General features: G+C 42.2%; 1 protein-coding gene across 1 annotated transcript; it reads right to left on the reverse strand.

Annotated features, from left to right (window-relative positions):
* Nucleotides 1–1389: 1389 nt before the first annotated feature.
* slc2a15a (solute carrier family 2 member 15a) lies at nucleotides 1390–14234 on the reverse strand. The gene is made up of 12 exons (XM_030771757.1): nucleotides 14190–14234; nucleotides 12306–12404; nucleotides 9594–9754; nucleotides 8561–8685; nucleotides 7999–8144; nucleotides 7616–7748; nucleotides 7220–7407; nucleotides 5392–5502; nucleotides 4360–4461; nucleotides 4100–4175; nucleotides 2055–2182; nucleotides 1390–1644 (listed from the first exon to the last, which is right to left on the reverse strand). Exons 1-12 carry the CDS (start codon nucleotides 14232–14234, stop codon nucleotides 1390–1392), a joined length of 1569 nt encoding a protein of 522 aa, XP_030627617.1.
* Between the last annotated feature and the right edge of the window lie 2240 nt (nucleotides 14235–16474).

A 16474-nucleotide genomic window follows, 5' to 3' on the forward strand; every position in this document is an offset into this window, starting at 1 on the left:
TTTATGTAAAAAAAAAAAAAAACCTTAATAAAAGGTATACCCTGGATATGCTTTAATCATCCGCCCTGGAGCGAGTGAAGTTTGATGTGTGCAGGGGAAGGTGAGAATGATAACCCGTTTCTTTAATTAAGCATTAAATCCGCCTCCTCAGTTAGTTAATGAAGCTGCTCTCCACTGGCACCGGAATTCCTTGGCAGATACCGACTGTGTCTGCACCCACATTCTGCTCCGTAAGCGTTTATCACCTCAACGCCAGCGATGTTCCCAATAAATGACCTATTCCAGACTCTTTAAAATTCTTTTATTTGTCATATTATATAGCTTTTAATAGCGTTACAACGTACTTGAATGAAAAAGAGACCAAACACGTACGTATATGTATACATATATCCCCCAAAAACAGAATTACATCATAAGAACCTGTCTGACAGTGTACATATTTGACAGTCTCGGTGGTGACTTAAAATTTACAGTTAGCCACACAGACAGAGAGAATAGTTTTGAATATAAAGGATAAAATATGTAGAAAGTGAGTCAAAGGAGGACTCACAAGTTGCATTGCTTTGTGCAGCTTTAACTTTCAATGCTGCCACTCTGCTTTCTGAGGAAACGCCCAGGCTTCACTACAATAATCATTTATATGAATCCAAAGTCTCTCGATACCATACCGAACTCTCCGCACACTGTAGCGCGTGCATTTTGTAGTTCTGTATTGGTCTGGAGTTACAAACGTAATGATAAATAATAAAGTAAAACGTGTATGTACATTGAGACGCTCTTCTCTCATTAAGGGTTACAAGCAAGATATGAAAAGAAAAACGAAAACTTTCAACTCACAAAAAATAAAATTAGATCAAATAGACAAGAATACAGAACAAACGTTCAAATGATAGAGTACACAGTTTCTGTATGTTGAGTCAATGTTCAGTCGCAGATGACGAGAAGAAATCTGGTCTATGTCTGGAGCCCAGCCTGTGGTATACAGCAAGACACAAGTCTCTTTACTGATTTCTCAAATAGCGTCTTTGTCCGACATCAGTGTCAGTAATAATACAGCAATACACTTTCAGCTGTACAGTACGTTACTGGTTTTGAACTGAGGTTTACATATAGTAGACAATCTGGTTAAAGATTTCAGCATGAAGTGGCACATTGGATGGCCATTTACACTTGACTTGACTATACACAAGTATTATGTTCAGTTTCCTATGCATTTACATCTGTAACAAACTGAAATACATTCTTTAATTTGTCCTTTTTATGCATTCTGTACAGCTCAGCAGATAAAATAATAAAACACATAATTAGCGATAATGTGTTTCAGCACCAGTCTCCACTCAGCCCAGTGGCTTGACTCCAGTTTCTCTCTCTCTCTCTCTCTTTTGGGGTTTAAGGGATGGAGGAGGAGCTGTCGAACTCGAGCGACCCGTTTTCCAGGGCGCCATATCCGTTCATTTTCTTCAGTTTGAGCTGGTCGGGGTGGCTGATGGCCTGGCTCTCCAACACAGACTCTTTGGTGGCAAACATCTGACTGATCTCCACAAACGTCTTGTTCTTGGTCTCCGGGATGACGAAGTACACGTAGACTGCCACAGACAGGCACACACCACTGAAAACCAGGTAGCAGTAGGACCCAGCGGATTTCTAAGGACAGAGGGAAGAAACATCCTACATCAATCTACTCAAAGTTAAAACAGTGGAACCACACTGTCAATGAAATGATTAGTTAATTAACTGAGGGCAATCAGGACAAATAACATCTAAACAATTAGAGAGCGTCAATAGCCTGCCCTAGTGACAAATCCCCTAGTGTAAATAAACAAAACAGGATCAAAGTTTAAAAAAAAAAGAAGAAAAAAAAGTGAATCAAAGATGTGGAGAATTAGCGAGATTGTGTTTCATTTCTGCTGGTATTGCGCATGGTTTCCCCCAGCAGACGTGCTTGAATATGGAACCCATTTCTAACCATCGCTTTAACGCATGGACAAGTATGATTTTACCAGTGGGAGCAGTCCCCAGATAGCCAACCCAGTCATGCGAAGCTGCGATAGTACCTGCAGGAATGGGAAAATGAAGCCAATGGTGAAGTTGGACATCCAGTTGATGGACCCGCCCACAATGTAGGCAGCAGGCCTGTGAGACTGCTTAAAGAGTTCAGCTGTGATCAAGAACGGAACTCCAGCTAAAAACAAACAAACAAACAAACAAATAAATACATGAAAATCAGTACGATCAGCACATATGCCTTCTTCACCTCTCGTCTTATTTGCTTATCTGCTTTTATGTGTGCGAATTATTCAAGTTCATAAGTATTTTCATAAGGAATTCCAACAGAGATTATTCAGCATCCTGTGGGTGTCCCTCCTTGTTTTCCTATTGAATAAATCTTTGGCAAGAAAGACACACTTCATGACTGCAGCTCTGCACACCCTAAAATCAAGATCCAATTTTTTTTAAAGTATGTTACATGATATCACATATGCATGTGCATATGTATATGCATTGACATATTAATATATATATATATATATATATACATACACACACACATATTTTCACACAGTGCTTTTTCATAATGCAACAGCCCAGGAAGGGAGGAAGACAATAAAACAGCTTTACGAGGGCCTCGTTATCTCCATATGCAGGAAGCAGGAATTGTTCCAGTGCTTAACTTCTAATCCCTTTTGGTTACAAGTGAAAAATAAGCAGGCGCAAGGTGTTATTTCAAATCTAATGAATTCAGGAGCAAGCCAAGCGACGGCTTCATTATTTGTGCATGATAATTGCGGGAGGAGGCGTGCTGCAGTTAAATTGATAAGAAACTCTGCTTGTAATTCATTGCTCATGTAGGATTTTTGTCTTAAAAAGCCATATTCATCATTGTTTATGAACAATGAGCCATATAAAATCCTAATTAAAGACGTAATTACAGTGATCGAGACTGCGGACTGAGAATGAATTATAGATTTTGTAGGAGGGTTGGATAATGTATCAGCTGCGTAAAACACTCCAGCTCTCATTCATCATTCCAACAGTACAGTTCTCCTCAGCTCCACCAGCCTGACTCAACTCCAGATAACCCACAGACACAAACACACGGAAAAGCCCCACAAATTCCATCCATCTTCACACATTTCAATGGGCATTCCCAAAGAATGTTAGAGTTTTTTTTTTCTTTTTTTCCTTCCTTACGTTCGCTCTATGAAAATCACAGAACTCTCTCAGACGCTCAGGTGTGTTTAGTTCTCATGAAGTGACATAACTATGATGGCGGTGTTTATCTTGGTTATCTCAAACCTTAAAAAAAGAATCTCAAAAGATACCTAGGCATAAATAATGAAACTAAGTACATGTTTCAGTGAGACTCATTTGCATAACTGTTTATTGATGTTTAATGTCCTCTAAGTGTGGCTAATTATCACCTCATTTACTACGCTACAATAAAACTACTATGTATTTTGCATATTACAATACAAATGTGACTTTATGTGGTACATTGTCGGATGGGAGGACATCATTTCAGTACGGGCTGCGTGACTGAATTAGCGATTTCATATGAGGCCACAGACAAGTTATTACAAAGTTATTAACGAGAGATAGATACTGCCCTACAAACTTTGAGGTCAATTTCCACTACGAAACTAATAGCAAAAATGAAGCAGAAATACAAACTCAAAATGACGTCTAAACTTGGTAGGGGACACTGTAAGTATGATTAACAAGTTAACTGGAGCTAAAAACACTCGGTGAGAGAAAGGACAGTTTTACTGAATGTTAAAAAAAATTAAAGAACTAAAATGAACCAAGGTGTGGCCGTCGATGCACTGCAACGTGAGGTGCTAACTGAAAAATTAAAAAATAAAAAACCTAACAGGCCTGGGTGCTTTTGTGTGCCATTCAATCTCACCTCCAGGTGTCGCTATTTCCCTATTTCAGAATGCCAAAGGGGAATTCAGAGTTTAATTTGATTGATACTCTGACTCTGAATGCAGACATCATGTCCAAACACAACACTGACACAACACCAGCTGTCATTTTCAGCGTGTGATGTGAGTGAAGGGCTTAGGTAGCAGTGAAAGATGTCGCAAAAGGTTCTTACCAGGTCCTATACAGAATCCAGCGATGATTCCAACCACACAAGCCACACTCACATACTTCATAAAGGACACGTGCGTCTGTGTGTGAGAGGACAAAAAACAACAGATGAGTCAAAGTAAAAACAGGGGAGTTTTATGGCTGATTTCATTCTGATCATTCAGCGTACCAAAGAGACAGGCAATCTCAGCTCTTGACTGCTGACTTGAAATTTCTGGACAACAGTTTTATGGTGAAATATCCAAGCGGCTGATTCATGCCCACCTGTAATATGAGAGAGAGCGTGATGCCAGCGCAACACATGCCCATAACGCCAAACCCGCCAATGATCAGGGGTCGCCGTCCCAGTCTCTCGATGGTGAAACACTGACGAAACAGGATTTACGAGTGTTTACGAGCTGTTTACTTTTTATACTCGCCATAAACCAAACAGGATGCTTTTGTACATTGAGAACCATAATTTTTTTTTTTAAACTAAATAAAACACAAAAGATTACAAACTCACTGTTAAAATGTAAATTCTGTCCTGCAGAAAATAAGAAGGCAATCCTATTTTCTTTAAGTGCCATTAACAAAGTGAGCTAAGGCAGTGCATCGAATGAGAGGAGGTGCTAGTATCTGACAGCAGAATGAATAGCTGTAATTTTATAACCAGTCTCTGGCCTTCCTCCTGTGTGCCATTCGCCTCCCTAGTGAGGCCCAATTGACACTGACAACAATGAGTTCTTCTGACTAACAGTGGGCCTCGCCTCCTCCAGTCGCTCCTGGTGCATCACTAAATCCTGGCTAAGAGACGCGACTGGGAGAGAGAGAGACTGTGTCTGGCCTCCATTACGGCTCTGAGATGTGACCCAGGGAGGGAGCTGGCGGAAACAAGACACATCAGTCTCTCTAATGCCTTCAGCTCATCTAATACAGAGTTTTATATGAGTGTCAGAGCGGAAAAATACCGGGCCTCCGCTACAGGAGATGGAGAGCAAAGGAAAGCGAAACTGATCGGAGCAGGAGGAGAAGCGGAGATCACAGGGGAGAGTTCACACGCGTCTGGTTTAAATTTAAGCATCTCGCACGACGCACAAGCTCTGGCAGAAAAATGCAGGACAGGCTCCTCTTTAATACACGGTATTGATCCTCATGCATTTCACTGAAGCAATGCACCACGCTGAGTGTTGTTGTATTTTTTTTTTTTTTTTACAGGGCACGTTAATGTAAAAGGCACATTCTCTGTATGTCAGTGAAGACGGAAAAGCCCCACTCTCTTGCTCTGGGAGTTTCATTTTGATTAAGAGGACTCACCCCGATGAGACCCGCAATGATCTCTATGGCGCCTGTTCCCACCGTCGTGTACTGGATATAAGGGACCGGAATCTCAGCGTTCTCAAAGATGTCGTTAGTGTAGAACCAGATCTAAACAGGAAAAAGAGAGAGAGAGAGAGAGAGAGAGAGAAGGGGGGGGCAGAGAGACTGTGTCATTTTGGCTTGTGCAGGTGGTGAACTTTGGCGGAGTCTGGTAACCGTGTACAACACATCAGATTCAATTTTGGGGCTGTGGGGGTGAGTGAGTGTTTAGGCAGGGGGGTAATCAGAGGGAACACAGACGGTTTTAGAGCTGAGGGGAGTGGAGAGCGGACACACGCGGCCAGAACCTCTCGCCTGCTGCTCCTACTGCGCTGCGCCAAGATGCACCACCTGTCAGCCCCATTTACCAAGCGCTCTCTCCGTCTCTCGCGCTCTCTCTCTCTCTCTCTCTGTTACTCCAAAAGCATCACAACCAGTCATGAATTCACATAATTATTCTCACGTCCACCGATACATCATCATCATCGTTGTTACCATTGTCATTATCTTCATCATCATCATCATCATCGTCATCATCGTCACCAGGGTCACTTTCATTATAATCATTATCTACATACACCTAAAGTGGACTCTGTGTAAAACATTCTTTACTTAGTAAACTATCACAGGTATCCTCTTCCTCTTCATTAATCATCAGCATCAGGCGCCTTTTACAGCAGTGAGTCTTTACCGTCGACACCACACCGTCTCCACTCTAACACAGTGACAGTAAACCCATCATCAGTCACCAGGGAAATTTCACACCATTAGAATCAGCAGCACCCAACCCCAGCAGCACAGCCGTCATCAATGCTTTAATTACGCCGATCCTCCTAAGACTTCACGTCTTCTTCATCATCATCATCACCATCATCATCATCATCATCATCACCACCACCATCATCATTACCAAATATCATATTACCTTTTACAAGTTATGGCCATCATCTTTATTAGCATGCTCATTGTAATATTCACCATCAAAGTCATAATCATAAGCATTTGCATGGCTGCTGTAGATTTTTCCTTCTTAATTTGCCTGAATAACGGCTCTTATTTATTGCCTGAGCAGGACAGAGCAAATTAGATCCTATAAACATGGTCAAGAGATGAAAATAGTAATTTGTTCAGCTTGGTTGGTTAAAGTGCTGCGTCTCTGGCGTCACAGTCCACTTAATCATTGGAATAATTAATTACCAGTCTAAACAGAGTGTGTCAGAGAAGGTAATATACCTCAAATAACGGCATCATATAAAACAGAAATCAAGCAATGCAATAAAATAAAATGAGAGGGAAAAAAAACCTTTCTTTCATAAACGTATTCACAAAAAAGGCCCAAAGCTATATAAGGATTCCTAGTCTAGTTTTAAAATCGAATTTGCTTACTTCTGAGACTAATGATTTTTCACAATGAATACAGAGTTATTTACTGTGATCAGAAGTACTAAGAGCTTGTTCATGTGTGTGTAAAAATCTTTTTTGCCGTGCTGTTCTGCCAAACCATGTATCATTTGGTCATGTATGTCGACCCACCTTTGTGCACACCGACGGCCTGTCCTACCGTATCTCAAGTCCAACAACAAGTCTAATAACAAGTTGCAGGTCTAAGAACATTCATAAATGGTCATTTATCACTACTGAAAAGAGCAGAATCTGTTACACTCATCTCTGACCATTACAATATCAAATCTAACCTAGAAAGTTCACCTGACCAATCACAGCCCTTATGACATCCCGTCTGACAGCCTATTGTCCAATCAAAGCCTGTTTATGACCGGGTCCTTACCGCGTCAATGCCAGACAGCTGCATTCCGATGTTGATGACGACCACAGAGAGGACTTGCCACCGCACGGTGTTGTCGAGCACCAGCGTCCAAACCGAGACGGTTTCTACGGACGACAGCGAGCGCTGCTCCTCCTGCATCTCCTCGATTTCTGCCTGGATGTTACATTTGGACCGGTACCATTTCAGTGCTACCGCACAAAACAGAACAAAGTCAGTGCCAGGATGTCCCACAACCTCATTGTAAATACTAAAAATCAAAGTGTTATGTTGTTCCGACGGATCGTTGGCAAACTAAGGGGTGATCACGGTCGCTCTGTGGTCAGTGTATTTGATCAGAGTGACTGATAAAGGATAAGGGTTAAAGCACTTTTTTTTTCCTGAAGCCAGCTCCCTTACCAGTTATAGTGGCATGAACATTATGTTTCTCGATCAACAAATAGCGAGGGCTTTCTGGAAACCATGGCAACATCATTAGCTGAACGAAGGTGGGCACTACGACCAGTGAAAGGAAGAGAGGCCAGTGTTCCTCCTGTCAATCAAAACAGCATAATGACAAGAGTGACCGAAACTGTTCAAAAATGTCCCATAGCACAACACCCAGTGTGTCTTAAAATAGCCAAGGTCACGCGGATCGAATAACCGTTTGCAGAGTCTCGACTGGAAACCACTTGATTAGTTACAATTGTCTTTCAACAGTCTGGGGAAATTTCATGGTTTTAGTTTTAGTCTATCTAGGTCATGCAGAGGAGTGGGTTCCAGGTCCGGGATGTGTCAATTACCTTTCCCAGCAGTTCGTGAAGACCCAGGATCTGGGCCGAGAAGACTCCGATGCAGATGAAGATGCTGGGCATGAGGCCTAGGAAACCCCTGAGGTTTTTGGGAGCGATCTCCCCCAGGTACATGGGCACCACACTGAGAGAGATCCCTGCAAGGAACAGAGGGCAAATTAACACCACGGAGGATGAACACATTAAGTGGACTGCTCCCTGGACTTAATGTTTGGGATAACAAAACCAAAGCTAGTCTGTGCCGCACACCATGAAATGAAGGCTTTCGTAAACAGCTGTGACAAAGTGTATTTCCCTGGGCTTTATAACACCGTGTTCAGCGATGAATACAATAAATTAATAGATTATCATAAAGACAATTTACCTAAATAGACCTCAAACAGCATTTACAATCACCATACAATTACTTGACTGATTTCCAGAGATTTGTTAACAGAGAGCGTGACAGGTGACGGCTAAAATCTGCTGGTTACACCAGTACACTTCCATCTGCTGGTACACCAGTAAACGCAGAGGCACAGACCCACAGAACGCTTGAACTGGTCAGGCGTACCTGAGTGTATGCCTGTTATGAATCGGCCGACGATAACCATCTCCGGAGAGCCGCAGATTCTGCTGAAACCCATGAGCGAACCAGCCATGAAGACCAAGACCGTGGAGTTGACCACTGTCCCTTTCCTGCGAAACAGTAAACACACACAAAAAGTCTCCTGTTCCCGCCACTGGTCGTTAACACGGAGACGGTTATGCGCCGCTGTCGGCCGCCGGGGAGTTTAACTATCAAAACCAGATAATTGATGTTCCAAAACGAGGGGGGGGGGGTCCGTAAAACAGACGGCCTCCTTGATTAGTTCTATCAGGTGGTAAACTTTCAGTCTGATTTACAGGGGCCTTTGCTATGTTCAGCGTTATGATCACACCACACCCATAAAACACTTTGCCGGCCCAAAATTGATTAGAACAATAAATGGAGTCGTGAATCATTGTCTTTCATTTGCATTTAAATGTCTGCAGGCAAATGTTGTGGTGCTTTTGCGCTAAGAGCAGACAGGCTGAATGAAGGAGTAAAAAAAAAAAAAAAAAATCCTTTGAAAGGACAGAGAAATGAAAAGTGATTATTTAAAATGAACTAATAAAAGGGAGAGTGCAAAACCCACACATTATTTTAAGAATAACTAGAATATTACACACAGACTGTGGGGGTTGAGTTGTCTCCTAAAACATTTTGGAAGAGAGATTTAGATGAGGCATCAGATGAGGTCTGATAAAAGTGTACTTAAACATGTCCTAAAAGTTTTTTTTTTAGTGGTCTCAGAAAACCTAAACTAGGGGTTTGACTTTTAGGAGTCAGGAGACCCAAGCCAAACCACACTTTCACCTCCATCCAGCACATGGTCAAGGCCGTTTACAAGGCAAAGGAAGGTCACTCAGAGGGGTCAGAGGGGTCGTGGGGTACTAATGAATGAGGACGGGCTCACCCCCAGCGATCTCTGCACATTTGGGGGATACCTGGCACAGAGAGAGGAGAGAGCCATATGTTGGGGGGGGGGGGGGGGGGGGGGGGGCACTCTCTCTTGGTGACTCACCTTCCAAATTTGGTGACCAGTATTCCCACCATCAAAGAGCCGATCAGCCCTCCGACGGCAAAGACGGACACCGTGAGAGAGTACATGAGGGTCAAAGCTTCCTCATTGAGCCCCGTGCCGTTCCGACTGACCACCGTGCGGTTATAGAAATCCTTTATGTACTGAGGGGACGGAGAGAGCGAGAGAGAGAGAGCAGAGACGGGGAGAGGGAAGAAAGAAAGAAAGAAGGAAAGAAAGAGGAACAGACGGACAGAGAGAAGAGAATCAGTATCTGCACACAACACTATTTTACAGTTTCTGGATTTACAGGTTTCCAGTTAATCCTAAAACAAACTGTATGTTTTATGACTACAAGTTTACATCAGTACAGCTCAGAGGCAAATCTGTGTGGACTATATATGCTTTAAAAGTTCTGTGCGTGTTCAGCACAGAGCAGTAACTTTTTCTTTTAACATTCCTGCTCTGAGCCAAAATCAGTTCGACGATTCACTGATGCACACCTCCAAACGGCACTGCTCTCTCACGTGATGACGCTACAACAATCTCTCCTTTTGCTCTCCGATTCTCTCTTTTCTCTCTCTCTCTCTTGCGGTCTCATTTTGGGGTCAAAGACTAATTAAATCTAAGTCCAGTTCAAGACTCCACTCATAGTCTACTTCAGCATGACTGTCCCCAAAATCAGTTTAAGATGAATGACCACAGTGTGAGTGTTAGAATATCATTTCACCTGCTAAACGGGCTCATGTGAGCAGGGCCGTAGCCAGGGCAAAATTTTGACTGAAGTCCAGAAGCAGAAGTAGAGCTGGTTTATTTTATAGCTGTACATTTTATGTACATTGTACAATGTACAACATACATTTTTTTACTCCTTCCCCACCCCCCCCAGGAAAATTTGAGTTTCAGACATGTGATTTCCTCCATTCTGGTGAATTTTAATTGCATGTGAATCACAATGTAACCTACAAAACAGCAAATCGACGTTTGGGACAAATAGTTGAAAATATTCTGAACGAGGACCTAGGATGACCATATATTCAGTTTTCAAAAAAGAGGACACTAGTTAGTTAGTAGACACTAAAATGTTACTCACTGCTGGTGGGCTCTCGTTGTTCTTATCCCTCCTACTATCAGATGTGACAGAGACACTGTCGCTTATCGCTGAGGAATGAATTCTAACTGGTTGAACTAAGTCTTATTTGGTGGAATCGATACGACCATAAGGCCTACAGAGAATCTGCTCAGATTTGTTGACGATTCTGTCTAGGATATGCTCTAACAATAGCCTAATAGATGCATCGGCAGGGGGATTTATAACGATGTCATAACACTTTCGTTCACAAAATAAAATCATGTTCATTTACACACACACATATAATGCGAAACGTCAGCCTGAGAGGGAAAAAATGACAGAGGTGCAGGCCTGGCTGGCTACGGGGGTTGCATGTGAGCGAGGGTGAGATAATCGAGTTTGATTGGAGAGGACCGTTAGACATTGCCACAGTATCCGATACTCAATAAGTTTTACGTCCATCCCATAATGTCGTGATGAACTCTGGCTTTTCAGACAGCACCTTAGTCTTGATCATCTCTGCCTGCTCCACAGAGGAGCTCTGGTCAAAACCAGCTTCAGAGCACTCACTCGCCAGGGTTTTATATAAGACAGGTAAGAGCTTAAAGTATTAATACTATTGACAGACTAATCTGCTGAGGCCAAATATATGCATAAGCAGTTATGTAGGAACGAAGTGCAGCAAAAGGCAGACTTCTTTGCTCTAATCTTCAAAACAACCTAATCTTCAAAACAACCTAATCTTCAAACATTAAAAAAAAAAAAACCCTCAGTCTCAAAAAGAAGACGAACAACTTTAAACGTGTTCTCCTCCATCAGTCAGTGAGCTTCCGGCACGTTCTTGCCGGGGAAATACAGGAATCGAGGTCATTATTCCGGGGGCAAGGAATCTCGAAGTCATGACTAATGAGAAAATGCGGCATTCTCATTCTCCGGTTGCAGAGAACGGACCCACGGCCTATTCCGGCTGAATTCCTCATTCCACGACTAACGTCTCACAGAGAACACAGGCACCTCTGCTCACACAGCTGCTCTGCACAACTGCCGTCGTTTAAACTCACTACACAGGACGAGGGGAACAGATTATAGAAAGACGATAAAAAAACCCAAAACAAAACAAACAACAACAGCTTAATATGAGCATTTGTATCATTTGTAATTGTGTGACCTATGATTCCAAACGCAGAGACATTCTGATTTTTGTTTATAAACAACAGTTATTTATAAAAAAAATGAGTCATACTACTTTAACAGTTATGAAGTAGAAAACACCATTTGCCACAAAACAGGACGGTCAAATGAAGCAACTGTAGGTGAAACTGTACGTGGAGAAACACAGCACTTCAGATCAACTGTATGTGAAACCGTACGTGGAGAAACACAGCACTTCAGATCAACTGTAGGTGAAACTGTACGTGGAGAAACACAGCACTTCAGATCACTGGCAACAGAACAAGGGTCAACCAGAGCTGCTCTGCAAATGTTAACAGACTTGGCACACTGCTGCCTCTTCCTAATTACATATGACACTCGCTATGACTTGTGATAAACACTGGGCAACTTACTGTGTCTGAAATGCATTTAAAACAAGGTTTCAGTGTGTGTAATTCGTAACATTTTGAAATCCACTGTAGAATACTTACCCCCGCGGGAGAGTTTACCACAGCCAGGTTGTATCCATAGAGCATCGAACTCCCGAAGGAGGTAAGGAGAGCAACAGCCAGCAGAGAAAAGGTGAGGTGCTACATTGATCAAAAGACAAACAAACAAACAAACAAACCAAAAACACAAAGCACAGGATAAAGAGAGAAACGTTTCAGCGTTATTAATTAGAAGTGAATGTTACATGGACCAGCTTAACCATCAAATGAAATATGACTGTTTAGCAGCACGCAACACACCAAAACTACAGACCTATTTTTATTGCATACAAAATGAGATCATGTTGGGCTCTGGTGAGTGAATCTGTCAGCAGGAGAGAAAATTAAAGAAATAATAAAGTGAATAATAAAGCAACTAAAATAGCAATAAGTGGGTTGATAAAAAAAAGGGGAGGGAAGAACTGATTCAGTGAGGCCCTGTCTCTGTGACATATTGATTCTTGTTTCGCTGATTAAATCTTAATCACATGTCATCCCACTGTGATATGATTTGAATTTGATTCATAGTTAAGGCTCGTTAAGGGTCTGATCCAGAATCAGAGACAACATTCTGTCCATGAAACTCTAAATGACATGTAACATTAAATATGAATTCAGCTGAAGCGTTCAGCTGGATCTCTCACTAGTAAATAAATAAATAAATAAATAAATAAATAAAACAGTCTGTCTATTTGTGTTTTGAAATTGCTTCTTCAAACATCAATGAGTCTTTTATTATTTACTAATAAGCAATGGACACAATTAGGCACATTAAAATGCGTGGGAAAGCTAGATTTCTATTTGAAAGTTTTACTAAAAGAAAATATAAATGAGTGGATGAAAGAACAGATGCACTCAGAACTTCCTATGAACCTCCTTGACTTCATCTATGCTCTGTGTCCCCTGCATAACACCTGCGTCAGAGAGAGGTGGGAACCTCTAACACAGTCTGGTCCTGCAACTAAGCAGCCCTGTACACGGGCACTCGAGTATGGCCTTCTGGGTAACACGGAGTGACGTCATAAACCCAATCAAACAAATTTTTACTGTTAGCCTGGAGTAATTACTACGAGTTTTACCCAGTCAAATAAGTTTTACTGGAAGACTGTGATAATTACTGATTTTTTTTTTTTTTTTTTTAACATTTTAGATAGCAAAATTCGTTGACAAGACATGTTAATCTTCTTAGAGTAGTTGGATAGAGCTCCACTTTGGAGATCTGTTACTGAGAATGTTCATCAGGATGACTTTGGGAGGCCTGTAAAACTCAGATCATGGGTGGGGAAAACTCAATTTGGGTTTAACTAGTCAGATGAAGCTACTTACGTACGCACACACGTGAGGAGACACACTGACACAACGTCTCGTGGCACCTAAGCAACGTTATCTCTGAATTTAAATTTGAGTGCAGTAGACCGGTGAACCAGCGATGAATTATGTTCAGTTACTTTCATTGTTCTAAAACGGCACGAGTCATCAATCTTAATTTGATCAAACAGAGAGAATGTTTTGAGAATGAACACCTGAAACGTGACATTCATATCCATTACGTTTAAAACCAAAAGGTTTCCGAAAACGTAGTTCCACTTTTGCCAGTCATCACACAATTCTATAATACTACTATATAAGTAACTAATGATAATAGACGCAGAATAAATGTAAACCGTGCTTTTCTATTCATTAAAGAATCGCTTTTCTATTTCGTATGCAGTCACCTTGCATACGTTAATGTGCACGTTTCTAAGTGGTTTATGCGGAAAATGGTTAAGACCAAGACAGAGCAAATACAGCCTACATTACAACATCATTTGAGTCGGAAAACTGCTGTCGGTGACAGTGACAAATATTATCCACAACGCTTGATTAAGAAGGAAAAAAAAAACTTACCGACGTTATGTTGCCTGGCGTCGTTAGGAGCACTTCTTCAGCCATTTATAATTCTGTCATTAAAACTTCCTTTGCGTGATAAGCTTTGGAGAAGCGAATGGTTTACTTCAGTGATAAAAGTTTTAGACTCTTCTGAAGTTTGCCGGCATTACTACAAACTTCATTTTGCCAATTCAGGCGTGGTCAACTGTCCTCTGATGACAACCCACAGAACTTCAGAGTTGGAGCAACTTCACCCGGGCCCCTCCGTCAGTGCATGCCAAATGGTTGCCCACTACTTGGAAACAGTAGGCGACTCGCGCTGCTATGCTTAACAAGACGAATCACATGATGGTGAACAACGTGATCCTGACTGAAAGACTGCTGAAATCAATTAGCTAAGTGAATTTAAAACGACTGTGGATTCCGGAATGAGAGGCCACAGAGAGCCCGTGATGATTCACCTAAAATGACTGACAGGGGCCGCGTGCCAGTTTCCTCAAACGTTTTTGACGTGGCCTTTAAAAGACAGTAAACCCGCATGAATGGAGACTTTACCATAATGCTACACAGCGCTCACACCCCCAGACTGAAACAATGACGGGTTTTCGTGTTAAACATTTTGTTGATAAACTGCTCGTATAACAGCTGCATTGTATTTTTTCCATCCAAAACTGTTGTTTCCCGGAATTGGAAACATATCTCGCTCTCCAAAATACTTAAGGATTTTTTTTAATCTACCCAGACACATTATAGCCCTATTTCATAAAGGAAGAGCGCCAAAGAAAGTACATGTATATGCCAAAGGTGGCTCTGAGCAAACAAAACACCGTTTACTCTGGGGAAGGTAGCACAGGACTGTACTCCAGCACGTAACTTACTGTACGTTCACACTGAGCGCGGCGAGAGCGTCAAAGTGACCGGAAGTCATTCATTTTCAATGAGAGCCAGCGTCTTTGAGCGGCGAAGGGCGTCGCGGCGAGGGTGGTTTGGGCGTCAAAATACAGTGTGAACGTACAGTTAGTGACTAAAACCCGGCTAAATTAACTCAGAGTAACTGTACGTTCACACTGAGAGCGGCGAGAGCGTCAAGAGTCGCCCAAACCTCCCTGCCAGCGTTTGTGCATAACCTACATTACAGTACAACATGGGGAAACCCACCACCGATATAATCAGTTTCTCCTCCATTTTGCTTAGGACCAAAAGTTTTGTGGGAACAATAGTTTGTACTGTCGTGTTCTCTACAATTCTCTAGAGCGGAGCACTTCCAAGTTTCTATTGGTTGCCGCCCAACCGCGTCATATCTCATTACCACAAAGTTAACCGAACTTCAACTGTATTTTGACGCCCAAACCACCCTCGCCGCGACGCCCTTTGTCGCGACGCTCTTCGCCGCTCAAAGACGCTGGCTCTCATTGAAAATGAATGACTTCCGGTCACTTTGACGCTCTCGCCGCGCTCAGTGTGAACGTACAGTAAGTAGTAAACCACCTATGAGAAGAGCCCTATGGCTTTGTTTTGCTAAGAGAATGAAGCCATAGAGCTCTCTTATTAGTAGGTTTACTACTTACTCTGAGTTAATGTGGCCGTTTTTAGTCACTAAATCACATACTTCGAATACCCCCCCCCCCCCCCCCCCCCCCCCCCCGAGCAGACTGATAGGTGCCAGGGTTGACACATGCAGACTAGGACTTGGCCTCGGTCCAGACCTGACAGTAAAACGCCTCAGGAAAAGGCAATCTAACTAGGCAGGCAAGATAACACATGGCAACACAACCAAAGACCCCACAAAGAATAACTAAAACATAAGTGGTGTATATACAGACAGAAAACCACGTGAGAGTGGTGAGTTTTGAGCTGTTTTTTGAACAATTTCAATGTGTTTTAGCGTCTGATGACGGAATTCAACTCGTTCCATCATTCTGGAGCTCAGGTGCAACACCTTGATTTTAATGCGTTGCTAAATGCGTATAAATTTAAAACAGATATAATTTGACAAATTTGTCCGAATATGAGATTATGTCTGAATGGTTAAACGATATTCTGTGACTGCATTCCGATACTTAAATTACGATCACGCTAGATGCTAGATGCGAAAGCCCTTGTCATAACAATTTAATTGGTTTTGGTACTTAATCGTGGCTGAGACGAGTACCGGAGATCTTGTTCACAAGCGCATGTCTCCCACAGAGACTCTCGGGTCAAACTGAGTTGTCATATGATCTCGTGCGACGGCATCTGGCTGCTTTGTAAAAATCAATTATGACTGAATAAAATCCTCCATTCACACAGCCCTCCACACTGTA

Source organism: Chanos chanos, chromosome 4 (genome assembly GCF_902362185.1).
Source record: "Chanos chanos chromosome 4, fChaCha1.1, whole genome shotgun sequence".
NCBI lineage: Eukaryota > Metazoa > Chordata > Actinopteri > Gonorynchiformes > Chanidae > Chanos > Chanos chanos.

Bases quoted from the DNA above. Each gene is read 5' to 3' on its own strand.
- slc2a15a (XM_030771757.1), bottom strand. From the start codon at position 14,234: ATGGCTGAAGAAGTGCTCCTAACGACGCCAGGCAACATAACGTCG. The intron at 9,755-12,305 runs GTAAGTATTCTA...CCGTCCCCTCAG, and splicing joins TGGTAAACTCTCCCGCGGGG to TACATAAAGGATTTCTATAA. The intron at 2,183-4,099 runs GTAAGAACCTTT...GTTTGTTTTTAG, and splicing joins TGGATTCTGTATAGGACCTG to CTGGAGTTCCGTTCTTGATC.